The 14,646-nt window shown below is 39.0% G+C and overlaps 1 protein-coding gene across 2 annotated transcripts in view; it reads left to right on the forward strand.

The window, feature by feature from the left end:
• Positions 1-13,945, forward strand: part of SUMF1 (sulfatase modifying factor 1) — a 107,107-nt gene extending 93,162 nt beyond the window's left edge. The window contains exons 8-9 of one of the 2 annotated variants that reach the window (XM_023218590.2): positions 3,497-3,556; positions 12,839-13,944. In XM_023218590.2, the coding sequence (XP_023074358.1) occupies positions 3,497-3,556; positions 12,839-12,949 (171 nt within the window). In that variant the 3' untranslated portion in view covers positions 12,950-13,944. Of the gene's footprint in view, positions 1-3,496; positions 3,557-12,838 lie in introns of both variants that reach the window. The other variant, XM_023218591.1, reaches the window with a different exon arrangement.
• Positions 13,946-14,646: the final 701 nt, after the last annotated feature.

Raw genomic sequence — 14,646 nt, forward strand, 5'->3', positions numbered from 1 at the left:
TGCAGTGGCACGATCTTGGCTCACTGCAACCTCTGCCTCACAGATTCAAGTGATTCTCCTGCCTCAGCCTCCTGAGTAGCTGGACTATAGGTGTGTGCCACCACAACCAGCTAATTTTTGTATTTTTAGTAGAGATGGGGTTTCACCATATTGGCCAGGATGGTCTCTATCTCTTGACCTTGTGATCTGCCCGCCTTGGCCTCCCACACTTAGTGTCTTGAAACAGCAGAAATTTATCCTCTCACAGTTCTGGAGGCTAGCAGTCTGAAATCAAGGTGCCAGCTGGGCCACACCCCATCTGGAGTCTCTAAGGGAAGATCCTTCCTGGTGGCTTCCAGGAATCCTTTGCATTCCTTGGCTTTTAGCTGCCTCACTCCAGTTTCTGCCTCCATCACCATGGAGACTTGTCTGTGTTCCTCTGTGCATACTCTCCTCATCTTACAAGGACACCAGCCATTGGATTTAGGGCCTACCCTAATCCCATATGATCTTATATTAATTACAAAATTTCCAAGTCTGCAAAGTTCCTATTTCTGAATCAGGTCAGATGCTAGGGATGTGAATGAACATTAATTTTGGGAACATTTTTCAACCCACTACACCCTCCTAGTAATTTTTCTGTTTTTTGGCAAAGTAGCAAGCATTTCAAACAGTTTCAGTTAATTATCATGTTGTTTGCTAGCAAAAATAGTTTTATTTATAAGAAGCAGCTGAGCAGTCACGTAAATTGAGGACTATGTTAGGGGCTACAGTTGTGTCAGCCTGGGATGACTGTCATTAGTACTCGCATCACTGTGGTAAGTGTCGTAGTTATTGATTGCAGACTTAGTTCATTGAAGTTGATGATGAAAGGGAACTATTTTGTTCCCATGCCTTCCCATTGGCAAATCAGCTCCTCCTTGTTCCTAGGTCTACTTGAAGAGTCTAAATTGCATGCTAGCAGATACTGTGAAAGACTTGAATCACAATTTGATACATTGTAACAGAGCATGCAGAGAACCACCTAAAGCAGTGTAATGTAAGAACTGTTAAGCAAGAAACAGTGTAGGAGAGTGTGGCTGTTACATGGGAGAGTTCCACAGTTTTAAATGCTTTCATTGATGCTACGGTGAATTCTTGGTAATTGTCTTACTTTTATAGAGTAATAAACTGCCTCGGAATGTTTGTCAGATTCTAGATATTCCTGGGAAGAAAACTGCTGCCAGCCATTATTTTGACATGTAGCTTTTCACGTTTGCAGTGTGTCTGTTTATAATTAACAAAAGTTTATTAATATAACATTAAGCATTTAAGGCCTTGGAAATATTGTAGCCCTGCAGATGAAGGAGGACTAGCCAATGGCTTTGTCTGTGATAGTTTCTAAGCACAGCAGTCCCCTACTTACAATGGTTTGACTGAAGATTTTTTTTGAGTTTACAATTGTGTGAAAGTGATATGCCTTCGGTAGAAACTGTGGTTTAAGTGTCCATACAACCATTCTATTTTCCACTTTCAGTTCAGTATTCAGTAATTTACATGATATATTCAACACTTTATTATAAAATAGGCTTTGTGTTGTTAGATGATTTGCCCAGCTACAGACTAATGTAAGTGTTCTGAACATGTTTAAGGTACGCTAGGCTAAGTTATGATGTTGGGTAGGTTAGGAGTATTAAATGCATTTTCGACTTAATAATATTTTCAACTTATGGTGGATTTATCAGGACAGGACCTAATCCCATGCTAAGGAGCATCTGTACCTGGAAATGCTTAGAAGATAATGTGCACTTCTGCCCACATGATTTACATTTGCAAGAAAGTACATTAGCTATGCTTGGAGAAAACGTGGCTCTTTTAACTTCTGCCACTTGAGTAAGGACCCTTTTGAGTCACAGGAAAAGGAAAAACTAAGATATGAGCGGGGTTGTCCCAGCTTTTTGCGTTTTTGGAGCAAATAGTAGACAGGTGTGTGATTCATTGTCTTTTTGAACAAAAAAAAGGAGACAAATCCCTCTCCCCACAGACTCCCCTGATGTCGTTCTGACTTATTAGAGCCTATTTATTGGTACCTTTCAGATGCTGTGTATGGCTTACCTGATATTGAGGCTTTTATCTTGGCAACTGATGCCTTAGGATTTTCATTTCCTTTGAACTTTTATCTGAAGCGCTTCCTAGAAAATAGACTTGCCATTGTACTGGCTCTGTGTAGATCTCAATTCTTATTACAGTGGTAGACATTGCTCTTTCTTGCCTCCTTTTAAGCATTGCCTAATTTCCTATACTTCTTGTCTCTAAGTGCACAGTGGAGTGCCTCAGAGCTTGGAGTCTGGAGCAAGCCTGCCTGGTTGTGCCACTTATTTTGCCAGTAACTTAACCTACCTCCAAGGTTGGATGGAGAATACCTGAGTTAATATTTGTAAAGTGCTCAAACTGTGCCTGGTTCATAGTATGCATATGTGTCTTTTTTTTTTCTTCAAGATAAACCATGTTCTATATCTTGATTGTGGTAGCGGTTACATGACTATATATGTTTGTCAAAACTCACTGGAACTATGCACTTAAAAAGGATGAATTTTACTGTATATTAATTATATCTCGATCCCCTGACCTCGTGTCCACCCGTCTCGGCCTCCCAAAGTGCTGGAATTACAGGCTTGAGCCACCGCGCCCAGCCAGCTTATTATTTATATCTCAATAAACCACACCTAAATTTTTTGTTAAGGCTAACAAGCAAACTCTTTCATTCAATCAGCAAAGTGTTAAGTGTTACACAGTGGGATTATAAAAACATATAATTCTGGCCTGGCATAGTGTTGCATGCCTGTAATCCCAGCATTTTGGGAGGCTGAGGTAGGAGGGTCACTTGAGCCCAGTAGTTCAAGACCAGCCTGGGCAATATAGCGAGACCCTGTCTCTACAAATAATAATTTTTAAAAATTAGCTGGGCGTGGTGGTTCATGCCTGTGGTTCTAGCTACTTGGGAGGCTGAGGAGGGAGGATTGCTTGAGCCCAGGTGGTCAAGGCTGTAGTGAGCTGTGATCATGCCACTGCACTCCAGCCTGGGTGACAAGGGAGACCCTGTCTCAAGAAAAATTTTTGTTTAAAAAAAAAAAACCATGTAATTCAAAGAGGCTTGCCAGTGTAGATGAATAAACCAATTATAACACAGGATAAATTTGCTTATTAGCATGTCATGGTAAGAGATGTGGCCAAGCAGCTTATTAGTTATCTAGGCAAGAAATGCTGTAGGGACTTAGAGGCAGGATTGCTTCCTATAGTCACAAAGACTTCACCAAAGAGTGGGAACTTGAGGGGGGCCTTAGAAGATGGGTAGGATTTAGGGAGGTGGGCATTTGGGAGGGCCCATGAATACAGATACAAAGCCTAGGGGTGGAAATACATGTGGAGAGTTTAGACAACCATGAGAGAGCTGGTTGGATCAAAGTGGATTCTCTCCCACTGTGTAAGGGGCAGCTTTGCCTTCTGCTCTAACACAGCTTTTTTTCTTCATCCGTAGAAAGGTCCCCCTTCTGGGAAAGACCGGGTGAAGAAAGGTGGCTCCTACATGTGCCATAGGGTAAGTCATGTCACTAAACTATTTTGCCGTTCTTGTTCTGATAGCAGTTTTATGGATCCATTGTAAATGATAGCCCCGAATGTCTTATTCACTTCTGCAAATGCATACCTAACCCCACTGAAACCAGAAAAAAGGGAGGATAGTCATCTCAAATTTGGTTACAAGTACGGAGAAAAGTAACACAAGTAGCAGACGTTGTGAATGATGTATTGTCAACCACATTTCATCTATTGAATCTTGCCCCTTTGAGAGACCTTTGTTGTCTCGTGAACTGCATGGGGGTGAGTGTATATACCTTTTCCAGCATGTGAGTCTGAAAGCACACCCTTAATTTATTTGAGAATCCTGTACATTTCTGGATTTTCTATTGAGATTCAGGTGAGAGTTATATATGGAGGGCAGATTATGATATACTGAAATGAAAGCATCCCGTGTTCTAGGTACAAAGTGTGCCTTGTGAAATAAGCATCATTCCCAGAGAGTGTTTCTTCTCTTCGGGCTATAATCTTAGTGTCTGAGCTGGCTTTCTTCATCAGTTAGAGTGACTTGGTGTTTCATAAATAACCTTTATAAGGAATTTGGAAATAGAATACCATCCCTTCCCTTTTTTCTTTGAGTCATATATTTTTCACATCTCCTCAACTCCAGCTTTCTCTCCCTGTGCAAAGATGGCATTTTGCAGATTGTTATTGCCGCAAAGCTTCCCCTAGTAATTTATTCAGTCCAGGTGGTTAGAGACTTAAAACCACCTATAATGGCTCCAAATTAAGTTACTAATTTGATAATGATGGCATTATCGAATTTTGTTTTAAAACAGTGGTTCTCAAACATTATTCCACATTGTAATCATCTGGGATCTATATAAAATACTGATGTCTGGTTCCTCACTCACCCCCATTCTGATTTGATTTTTCTTCAGTGTGAGCTGGGCATTGCATTTTTTAAAGCTCTCCAGGTGATGAAAACATATGTCCAAGTTTGGGAATCACTAGCCTAAAGCAAATCTCTCTAGATTATATATATATATGTGAGTTTGTATGTATGTGTATCTTCTGTATTTCTTAGAATTTTTAATCCAGTGATTCAGGTAGAAGTTCATAAAGCAGAGCTCAATTAATGCTTTAGACCTACACTGATAATAAGATGTAGACCAATTTATCTTCATAAAATCTTTTTTTTTTCTTTTTTTTTTTGTGACAGGATCTCACTCTTCATCCAGACTGAGGTGCAGTAGCACAATCACAGCTCACTGCAGCCTCGACCTCCTGGGCTCAAGCGATCCTCCCATCTCAGCCTCCCAAGTAACCTGGCTAATTTTTAATTTTTTTGTAGAGATGGGGTCCTGCCATGTTGCCTAGGCTGGTCTTGAACATTTGGGCTCAGGAAATTCTTCCTGCCTTTGCTTCCTAAAATGTTGGGATTCACTGTGCCTGGCCTAAAATTCTAGTTTTAATTTTAAATAAAAAGCATTGTCCCAGGTCTTCCCAATATATTTATACGTTCACGTATACATTAGAGTCTTTAATCCTAGATTGTTTCTCTATTTGAAGTTGTTTCTACAAATGTACCTGGATCTTCTTGCCAGGAAACCAGGCTTCCATGGAAAACACGTGAATCTCTCTTTGTACAGTAGTATCTCAAAATCCTAATTGTCACCAGTTATGTCTCTGACATATGGCACTTTTCTAAATTGAGAATCCATTTACTTTCTAAGTAATCGAGGACCAGAAGATTTTTCTTCAAGAATAAATGGGGTAACAGAAGCTTGTAAAAAACATTTTAAGCAAGTAAAGAACATTAACTGTCCTAATTCCATGCATATGAATGTATCTACTTTCATGTTTATAATTTTTAGCTTATTTGTAATCTACATTTTTATAAGCTTCCCAGTAGATTCTTTAAAAATATCTTTTAACCTCCTACATGCTTTATTAAGTACACTTACATGGTACTGATTTTTGTATATTCATCTTGTATCTTGCAACCTTGCAAAACTCATTTATTAGTTCTAGTAATGTTTTTGTATATTGTATTATATTTTCTACATAGGTGATCATATGATCTGTGAATGTTGACAGTTCTTCCTTTCTAATCTAGATGCCTTTTATAACTTTTTCTTGCTGTATGTCATTGGCTAGAACCTTCAGTATAGTGTTGAATAGGAATGATAAGAGTAGACATTCATACCTCATTCTTGATCTTAGGGAATAAACATTCAGTTTTTCAAAATCAGATATGTGTTAGCAATAGCTTTTTCATAGACTCCCTTTACAGCTTGAGAAAGTTTTTTTCCACTGTGAATTTTTTGTGAGTTTTTTTTTTTTTATCAGCAGTGGATGTAGATTTTGCTGGGTGCTTTTTCTGCATCTATTGAGATGATAATATGATTTTGCTTTTTCCATCTGTTCATATGGTGAATTACATTGATTTTCAAATATTAAGCTATCCTTGCATTCCTGGGATACGTATCATTCCACTTAGTCATGATGTGTTATCTTTTTTATACATTTTGGATTTGATCTGCAAAAATTATGAGTGAGTATTTTTGCATCTAGTTTATTCTGTGTTTTCTTGTAATATCGTCTGATTTTGGTTTCAGGGTATTGCTGTCTTCATAGATTGAGTTAAATATTAACTTATTTTACATTTTTTGCAAGAGTTTATGTAGAATTAGTGTTATTCTTGAAATGTTTGACAGGATTCCTTGGTGAATGCATTTGGGCCGAGAGTTTTAACTATTAATTAATTAATTTAGAAAACAGGATCGAATTTCTGAACTCAAAAAATTGTCCTGCCTCAGCCTCCCTAGTGGCTGGGACTACAGGTGTGGGCCAGTATGCCGATTTTTTTTTTCTTTTACTATAGGCCTAATTTTTAAAAGAGATGTAGGACTATACAGCTTATCTGCTTCTTCTTGAGTACATTCTGGTAGTTTGTATCTTTTAAGGAATTTGTCTATTTCATTTGAGTTATTGTATTTATTGACATAATCTCTGCCTTTCTTTGGGTGTTTAGACTATTTATATTTAATGTGGTTTTTGATATGGTTGGGTTGAAATGTGCCAACTTGATTTTTTTTTTCTCTTTGTCTCACCTGTTCTTGTTCTCTGTTTGTCTTCCTTTTGATTGCATACTTTTTATCACCCCATTTTCTCTCCTTATGCTTATTAGCTGTAACTCTTTGTTTTATAATTTTAGTGTTGATTTAAAGTTTATATTATGCATTTTTATCTTTTCTTAGCTTACCTGAAGGATTTGTTTTAATTTAGTCAGGTTACATATGATGGGGATAACATTTTAGAAGAGGAGAATAGCAGAGTGACAAAACTGAGTGGGATCCACAGGATTTTCCATAGAAAAATGGCACTTCCAGGATCTTGGTCAAGTGAATTGTTTATTAGGTTGGTCTTTAACATCAGTCTGGTTATATCTGTAAGGTCAGGAAAATAGCATAGTGTTGACTGTGAATTATTTTCAGAGTGCTTAGCCTTTCCAGTAGATTAAGAGTGACAGCTTTTACTAAATTATTGGGATGTGGATTAGGGAATTACATCTGAATTGGAGTTCTATATCTGTTTCTTGCCAGGTATGTGACCTTGGGCAAATTACTTAATCTTTCCAAGCCTCAGTTTTCACATTTGTAACATGCTATAATTATACCCATTATAAGGTTCTGGTGAAGAGTAAATGAACCAACATATATAAGTTCTTGGTACGGTGCTTAGCTTGTGGTAAAGGCTCAGTAAAAGTTAGTTGTTCCTATCAGCATCATCTTTATTGTAATTAGATTATTTCCCCTCTTCTTTTTTGAAGAAGGAACCGACTAATAAACTCCCAACTAGACAGGCAAAAGCAATGTTTATGGCATAGGTAAAAATCAATAAAAGAAAAAAAATCAATAGAAAGAAAGAATAATGTTATAATTCATTTTTAAAAACATTTTCTTGCTTAGATGATAACTTATTTTTGATCATGGGCCAACACGAGTTTGCCTGGCTAAAGTAAATTCTTTTTTTTGAGACAGACTCTTACTCTGTCACCCAAGCTAGAGTACAATGACATGATCTTGGCTCACTGCAACGTCCGCCCCCCAATTTCAAGTATTTCTCCTGCCTCAGCTTCCTGAGTAGCCGGGATTATAGGTATGTGCTACCACGCACGGCTACTTTTTGTGTAGAGATGGGGTTTCACCAAACTGGCCAGGCTGGTCTCGAACCCCTGACCTCAAGTGATCCTCCCGCCTTGGCCTCCCAAAGTGCTGAGATTATAGACGTGAGCCACCATGCCCAGCCTGCCTGGCTAAAGTTAATTCTGATGATCATAATTTTTTGAAAATCTATCCAAAGTTTAGCTTCAAGAAGGAGATAGGGGCAGAGAAAGAAAAACTATGAGGCAACATGTCATCTGGTTAAGGGTGCAGACTTTGGAATTGGATTGAATAGGCTGGAACCTTGGATCCACCATTTTTAAACCATGTGACCTTTGGCACACTATAACATCTGTGTGCCTCAATTTTTCCTCAAGTATACAGTGCAGATACTAATAATGCCTATCTCATAGGATTGTTGAGAGGATTAAGTCAATTAATACATAAGAAGTTCTTAGAACAGTTCACATAGTAAGTACTCAAGAAATACTCGTTGTTGATGTTGTTAGATTAAACCCTCTGGGTCTTTAGCTCAGCCTACAACATTGAGGAAATCCTCACCTTCCTGCCAAGATGAAGAGCAAAAGGAGTTGGTCTAGTGTCAGTGGCAAGTGCAGTGGATGGGAAATTGAGACATCTCTTCTGTTGTGGAGTTCTCAATAATGATTTTGTTTAACATGAGCTACAATTATCTTTAAAATGCCCTTTGTCCCTAAAAGTCTTCCTCTCATAAAAACCATATTGCTGTTCCACTTGACTTTTAAGCCCCAAGGCTGGTAAGTCATTATCTTAAATGGATTGTTCCCAAGTCCAGGATCACATTCTTAGCACAGACATGGAGATCAATTTCACACAGTAATTAGCCATCTTGATGAAATAGGACTAAAACAGGTCCTTCCCACTTTCCCTGTTCTTAATTAATAGAATGACCCATTTTTCAGCCACCTAAAGACCTCACGTCCTTAAGAACCACTTTTGGTGCTAAAAATAAAGTTGGAAAAAAAGAAAGAGCAATGAGGACATTTATAATGAGGCCATTTACCTCTTTAATTATGTGCTTTATTAGTTGGAATTTAAAATGAACGACTTATTAATAAATGTTTGCTGAGTGAATGAGTGCATTTGAAATGGAATGATGTGTGAATTGACTGTTTTCTCAACTGATGGCTCTGACCTCTCAACACTAACTTTTGTAGTGAGTCTTGCTTTTTAGGGTTTAATTCTTTATTGTCATTTTGGTTAATGGACAGTCTCGGGGATTGCTGTGATCTAATAAAGAACTTTTGGTGGTGGGGAAGGGAGAAGCACTGATTTTAAACTTTTATTATACAAAGAAAACATTTTCATAGCATAAAAATTAGAAAATATATAATAAAGATCAAAACGAAAATGAAATCATTATGTTTCCTAAAGAAAACAATTGATAGTATTCCAGCAAACTTAATTTTTGTCTTTCAAGAATGGAATTATTCTGTATATACCAGGGTCTTCAGATACAGCCCTGGGAATAATCTCTTATATATCTCTTTTCTACTGTCCTGTGTCATAGCTGTAGAATCCTCAACACAGCGCTTTGGGCAGGTCCCACCAGTTCATTTGAGTTGTTATATGCTAGGTTTTGTGGCAATATGAACATCATCTTATTTTAAAATAGTTTCTGATATAATTTTAAGAGATAAGTGACAGGTAGAAATATGCCGTTCAACAAAAACCTAAGTCCTATGCCCTATCACCAGAGAGATTTCTTAACTTTCCCATTTATGCAGCAATTGTATATCCACATTCAGATGCTGGCAGGGGTATTACCATCTTCCTGCAGTTGAACACAAGGTTTCTAAGACCTGCTTAGAAGCTGGCTAATACCTTTGTTGTTTAGTGAGGAAGCCAGTTACCTCAAAGACAGTCATTGCTCTTGCCTGGAATTCTCATGCTTCAGATCTTTGAGCAACTCAGCCCACATGTGATCTTCTCAGAGGGGCCTTTCCAGACCACCACCCTGTCTAAAGTAGCTATCCAGTCACTCTCAGTCCTCTTTCCCTGTTTTCCTTCCTGCAGAGGTGACTACTCCTGGAAAACAGCTTGAATGTATTGGTTGATTTATTGTCTGACAATTCCCTGTTGAATGTCAGCTCCCTGATAACAGGTATCTTGTTTGTCTTGTTCTGATTGTATCCGTCATACCTAAAATAGCATCTGGCATATTGTAAGCTCTTATATATTCAATGAATAATTAAAGCATGATCTGATATTACCAGGATGTGGCCTTGCTATCCTCTCAACTTACCCTTCTAAATCCTATCAAACAGTGTTACTCAAAGTGTGGCCCATGGGCCTGTAGCATCAGCAGCACCTAGAAGCTTGTTAGAAGTAGGTTCTTGAGCCCCATACTAGATTTCCTGAATCAGAGTTTCTGGATGTGTGGCCTAGGAACATGGATTTAAGCAAGCTGTATTGGCCGTTCTTATGTATGCTGAGGTCTGAGGACCACTGCCATGATCATGGAAATCTCATCCACATCAATTTTTGCCTTCTAAAAAAGTCTTTCCTAAAAACTGTGGCATTCTACAAGGGATAGTTCCTTCACCTGAATTACTAATTACCTCAGAATTGTTTACTCCTACATGCTTTGTAGCTGTTTGATGTATAGTCTGTTTCTTTAACCAGTCTGAGATCTCCAGCAAGACAGGAACATAATTCTACTCTGATCTTTTCTGTGGGTGTAATGAGTGAGCAATCAGGAAACACTTGATTGTTTTTGGTCATGTGTGTACATTTATGGGACAAGAATGTCATGTCGTCTGTGTAGCTCCCCCTGAACCTGATCTTTGCTGCGGTGTGGAATTGGCCACACATGCTTGGTTGCATGGGGCCCTGGATTATCCACAGGAACTTGGTTCTGGAAATACCAAAGCACTGTTGTTTCACAGCAGCCCAATGAGTAGACCCTGCATGGGATGAGGCTTTTGCTATGTCTTCCTGCATGGTCACCTGTAGTCATTTGAGAGCTTCCATTGCATGCAGATCACACATAGTAGGAGGTGCCATCAATTTATCAATTATTTCAAGCACATTTTAAATTCATCTTCCCTTTGTCTACCTGAGAATTGCTAATGCTATATTCTTCACTGACCACAAGGCAAATGAGAAAATTGGTTGCTATCATTTCACGATCTGTAGAAGACAAAGCACTGTGTCTTTCTTTTTACAGTAGAAGTGCTCCAGAGAATTTCTGTGTCAACTTCAGAGATACTTTTCATAAAGATAAGAAGCATTTTATTTTTCTGAGAGAAAGAAGAATAATTAAAAAATAAAAAAACCTTTTGTATGCTGACTTCCCCCTGACTTCAAATTATCGCTTCTGCACAGATTCTAAAGTTATTCCACATGTTTCTTTGTGAAACTTCTTTAACCAGCTTGCGGAGACTTGAGCTGTACTGGGCCAACTCATAGTTTATGCTCATGGCACACAGGATGACTAGTTTATTTTTATTCTCCGTTATTTTGGATCGGAGAACAATCCTAGGGCACAAGAGTTTCATGCGTGGTTATTTTTGGCATGTGGAGGCTTTTGAAGTAATCTGTGGTTAATCACTGAATACCTGCTAGGTAGGCAGGGATACGTGCATTAGGCTGTCTTATGTTTGTGCACGTGTACAAGTGCATGCAGGGCTTGTGTACTGGGCAGTGGGAAAGAAGACATGAGTTGTGGTAACCTTCCCTCTGGAGTGTAGAATCTTGCCAGGAAAGCAAGCACACCACAGTTAGACCTGAGCTGGAATTCTGCTTTCTTTAATAACTGCAATCTTGGGTAAGTCATTGAGTTTCTCTGGGCTGTTACAATCAAATGACATAATAGACGAAGATGCCTAGCCCCATGTCTGGTGTGTACTAGGTGCTGAAGGTCTGTGTTGGTGTGCATGTGTGCACTTGTGCCCGGCTCTTATTTAATAACACAGATGTAAAACAAACTGCACACAACATTGTATAGCTTTATTAGTTACTATGATTTAAACTCCCAAAGCAACGCATTTTTAAAAAGCAATGTTGTCCCACAGCCTTTCCTACATTTGATGTTCCTAGGCTTATTGTTTAATTTTTTGCCAATCTACTGGTATTAAATGAGATCATAAATATGATTTAGATAGTAAATGGTATTATAAATATTATTTAGATATTAAATGATATCTTAGTGTTATTCTTAATATTTTTTCAGTGGCCATCTATCACTTATTACTTAGTTTAATTTAAAAAATTAATATATATTAATTCTTATTGTATAGGAATACTGCATGGTTTCATATAGGAAGTATAAAACTCAGGTTGCTTGAGGGATAACTCCTGTGCACACTGTGGTGCATTCAGAACCTTCCAGTCTTTTCTTCTTGGCATATGTAGTTATCTACACTGAGGTCATACCACATATACAACTTTATATTCTGACTTTTTCATTTAACTGTTTTTTGTTTTGGAGACAAGATCTTGCTCTGTCACCCAGACTTTAGCACAGTGGCTCAGTGGTGGTGCACTGCAGCCTCAAACACCTGGACTCAAGAGATCTTCCCACTTCAACCTCTCGAGAAGCTGGGACTACAGGTGCACACCACCATGCTCAGCTAATTGTTTGTAGAGATGGAGTCTTGCTGTGTTGCCCAGGCTGGCCTTGAGCTCCTGGCCTCAAGCAGTCCTCCCATTTCAGCCTCCCAAAATGTTGAGATTACAAGTGTGAGCCAGTGCACCTGGCCTCATTTTACATTTTGTCATGAAAAAGTCCTGTGTCATTAAATATTACGTAAAAACATGACTTTCAATGGCTGCTTGCTTTTCTGTTATATGGATGTGCCTAAACTTAGGCAATCATTGGTTTTTACGTTTTTCTTTTTTGCTGTTCTATCTAATGTGGAACATCTTTGTACTATATCTGTGTTACGTTTATAAGGTAAAGGATGTTGGAAAATACGTGGTTAATTCTTGAATGTGCTGTCCTTTTTAAAGCATACATGTGAAGTATTCATAAAGCCAGGGTTGTGGGGAAGCACTGTTTGCAGCCGGTGCTTTTGTGCAACCTGCATCTGACAGGTTAGAGCCCTCGGCCGAGAGTCCCAGTAGCACTTACTTTGCTTTTTCTCTCTGCACAGTCCTATTGTTACAGGTATCGCTGTGCTGCTCGTAGCCAGAACACACCTGATAGCTCTGCTTCGAATCTGGGGTTCCGCTGTGCGGCCGACCGCCTGCCCACCATGGACTGACAACCAAGAAGAATTTTCCCAATCCAAGAAGGAGTTGTATCTGACCTACACTGGGCTTCCCTCAGAACTTTGAACGATCTCATGCAAAGAATGCCCACCCTGAGGTGGGTTACATACCTGCCCAATGGCCAAAGGAACCGCCTTGTGAGACCAAATCGCTGACCTAGGTCAGTGCATGTGCTTTATTGTGTGGTGCATCTTTGAAGATCATCACCATATTTTACTTTTGAGAGTCTTTAAAGCAGAAGGGGAGTGGAGGGAACCCTGACCTAGGCTTCAGGAGGCCCACATCCTACACAGGCTCTGCCACAGGGGTTAGACCCCAGGTCTGACACTGGACCTTCCTGGGCCTCAAGTTCCCTCCCCTATCAAATGAGGGGATGGACAGCATGACCTCTGGGTTTCTCTCCAACTCATCAGTTCTAAAGAGGATATCAGATTCTATTGTGACTTCATAGTGAGAATTTATGATAGATTATTTTTTAGCTATTTTTTCCATGTGTGAACCTTGAGTGATACTAATCATGTAAAGTAAGAGTTCTCTTATGTATTATTTTCAGAAAAGGGATGGTGGTGACTCCTTTATATTCATACTGCACTTTGTTTTTCCAAGGAAATCAGTGTCTTTTACATTGTTATGATGAATCCCACATGGGCTGGTGATAGTATGCTGAAGTTCAGCCATTGAATACACAGAAATGTCTGTGGGGTGACTCTACTGTGCTTTATCTTTCAACATTAAGTGCCTTTGGTTCAGAGGGGCAGTCATAAGCTCTGTTTGCCCCTCTCCCCAAAGCCTTCAGTGAATGTGAAATGTGCTAAATGGGGAAACCTGTTTAATTCTAGGTATAGGGTAAAAGGAATGAGAACCTTGAATTAGCTATATTCAGGGTATCCAGTATTTTGTAATAGGGAATAGGAAATCTTGTTGGCTATGGAATATCAGATGCTTTGAATCATGCACTATGTCGAATAAACTTATCTGCTAAATCAGGCTTCACTCTCATCAGCTTTTCTCTCTTCTTTGTGTTTTCTTTTAAAGAAAGGACTTTGCGATATGCATGTTTTATTTGCTAGAAAACTTCCATGTTCATTAGCTATTGGATAACTTTGATATATAGGTAATTTGTGGGAATTTTTATTCCAAACAGCAAGGCTATTCCACCAGGAACCCTATCATGGCCTTGCTGCTTCTTGCCACAGTAGATAAATGCCAAGTCAAAGGCACTGCCCCGGTTGGTGGTCTTGTAAAACCCAGCATTTGCTTCTCATGCCAGGTAAGCACCTTGTTTTAGAACAATGGCTTTCGACCTAAGGTCCCTCTTATCAAAGTTCCCATCCTGATTCCTCAGTCCTGAGAACCCCTAAGCCATGTCTTGCATGCCATTCAAAAGAAATGTTTAAATCAAATAATATTCAAAAGTGTTTAACCAACACATTTACTATTTTTGTGCTTCGCCTCTTAACATGTTAAAACATTTCGCTTGAAAAGCAATCGTGTAGGCCAGGCTCAATGGCTCACGCCTGTAACCCCAGCACTTTGGGAGGCCAAGGTGGGTAGATCACTCAAGGTCAGGAGTTCGAGATTAACCTGGCCAACATGCCAAAACCCTATTTCTACTAAAAATACCAAAAAAAAAAAAAAAAAAAATTTAGCCAGGAGTGGTGACATGTGCCTGTAGTCCCAGCTACTCGGG

Source organism: Piliocolobus tephrosceles, chromosome 2, assembly GCF_002776525.5.
Source record: "Piliocolobus tephrosceles isolate RC106 chromosome 2, ASM277652v3, whole genome shotgun sequence".
Lineage (NCBI taxonomy): Eukaryota > Metazoa > Chordata > Mammalia > Primates > Cercopithecidae > Piliocolobus > Piliocolobus tephrosceles.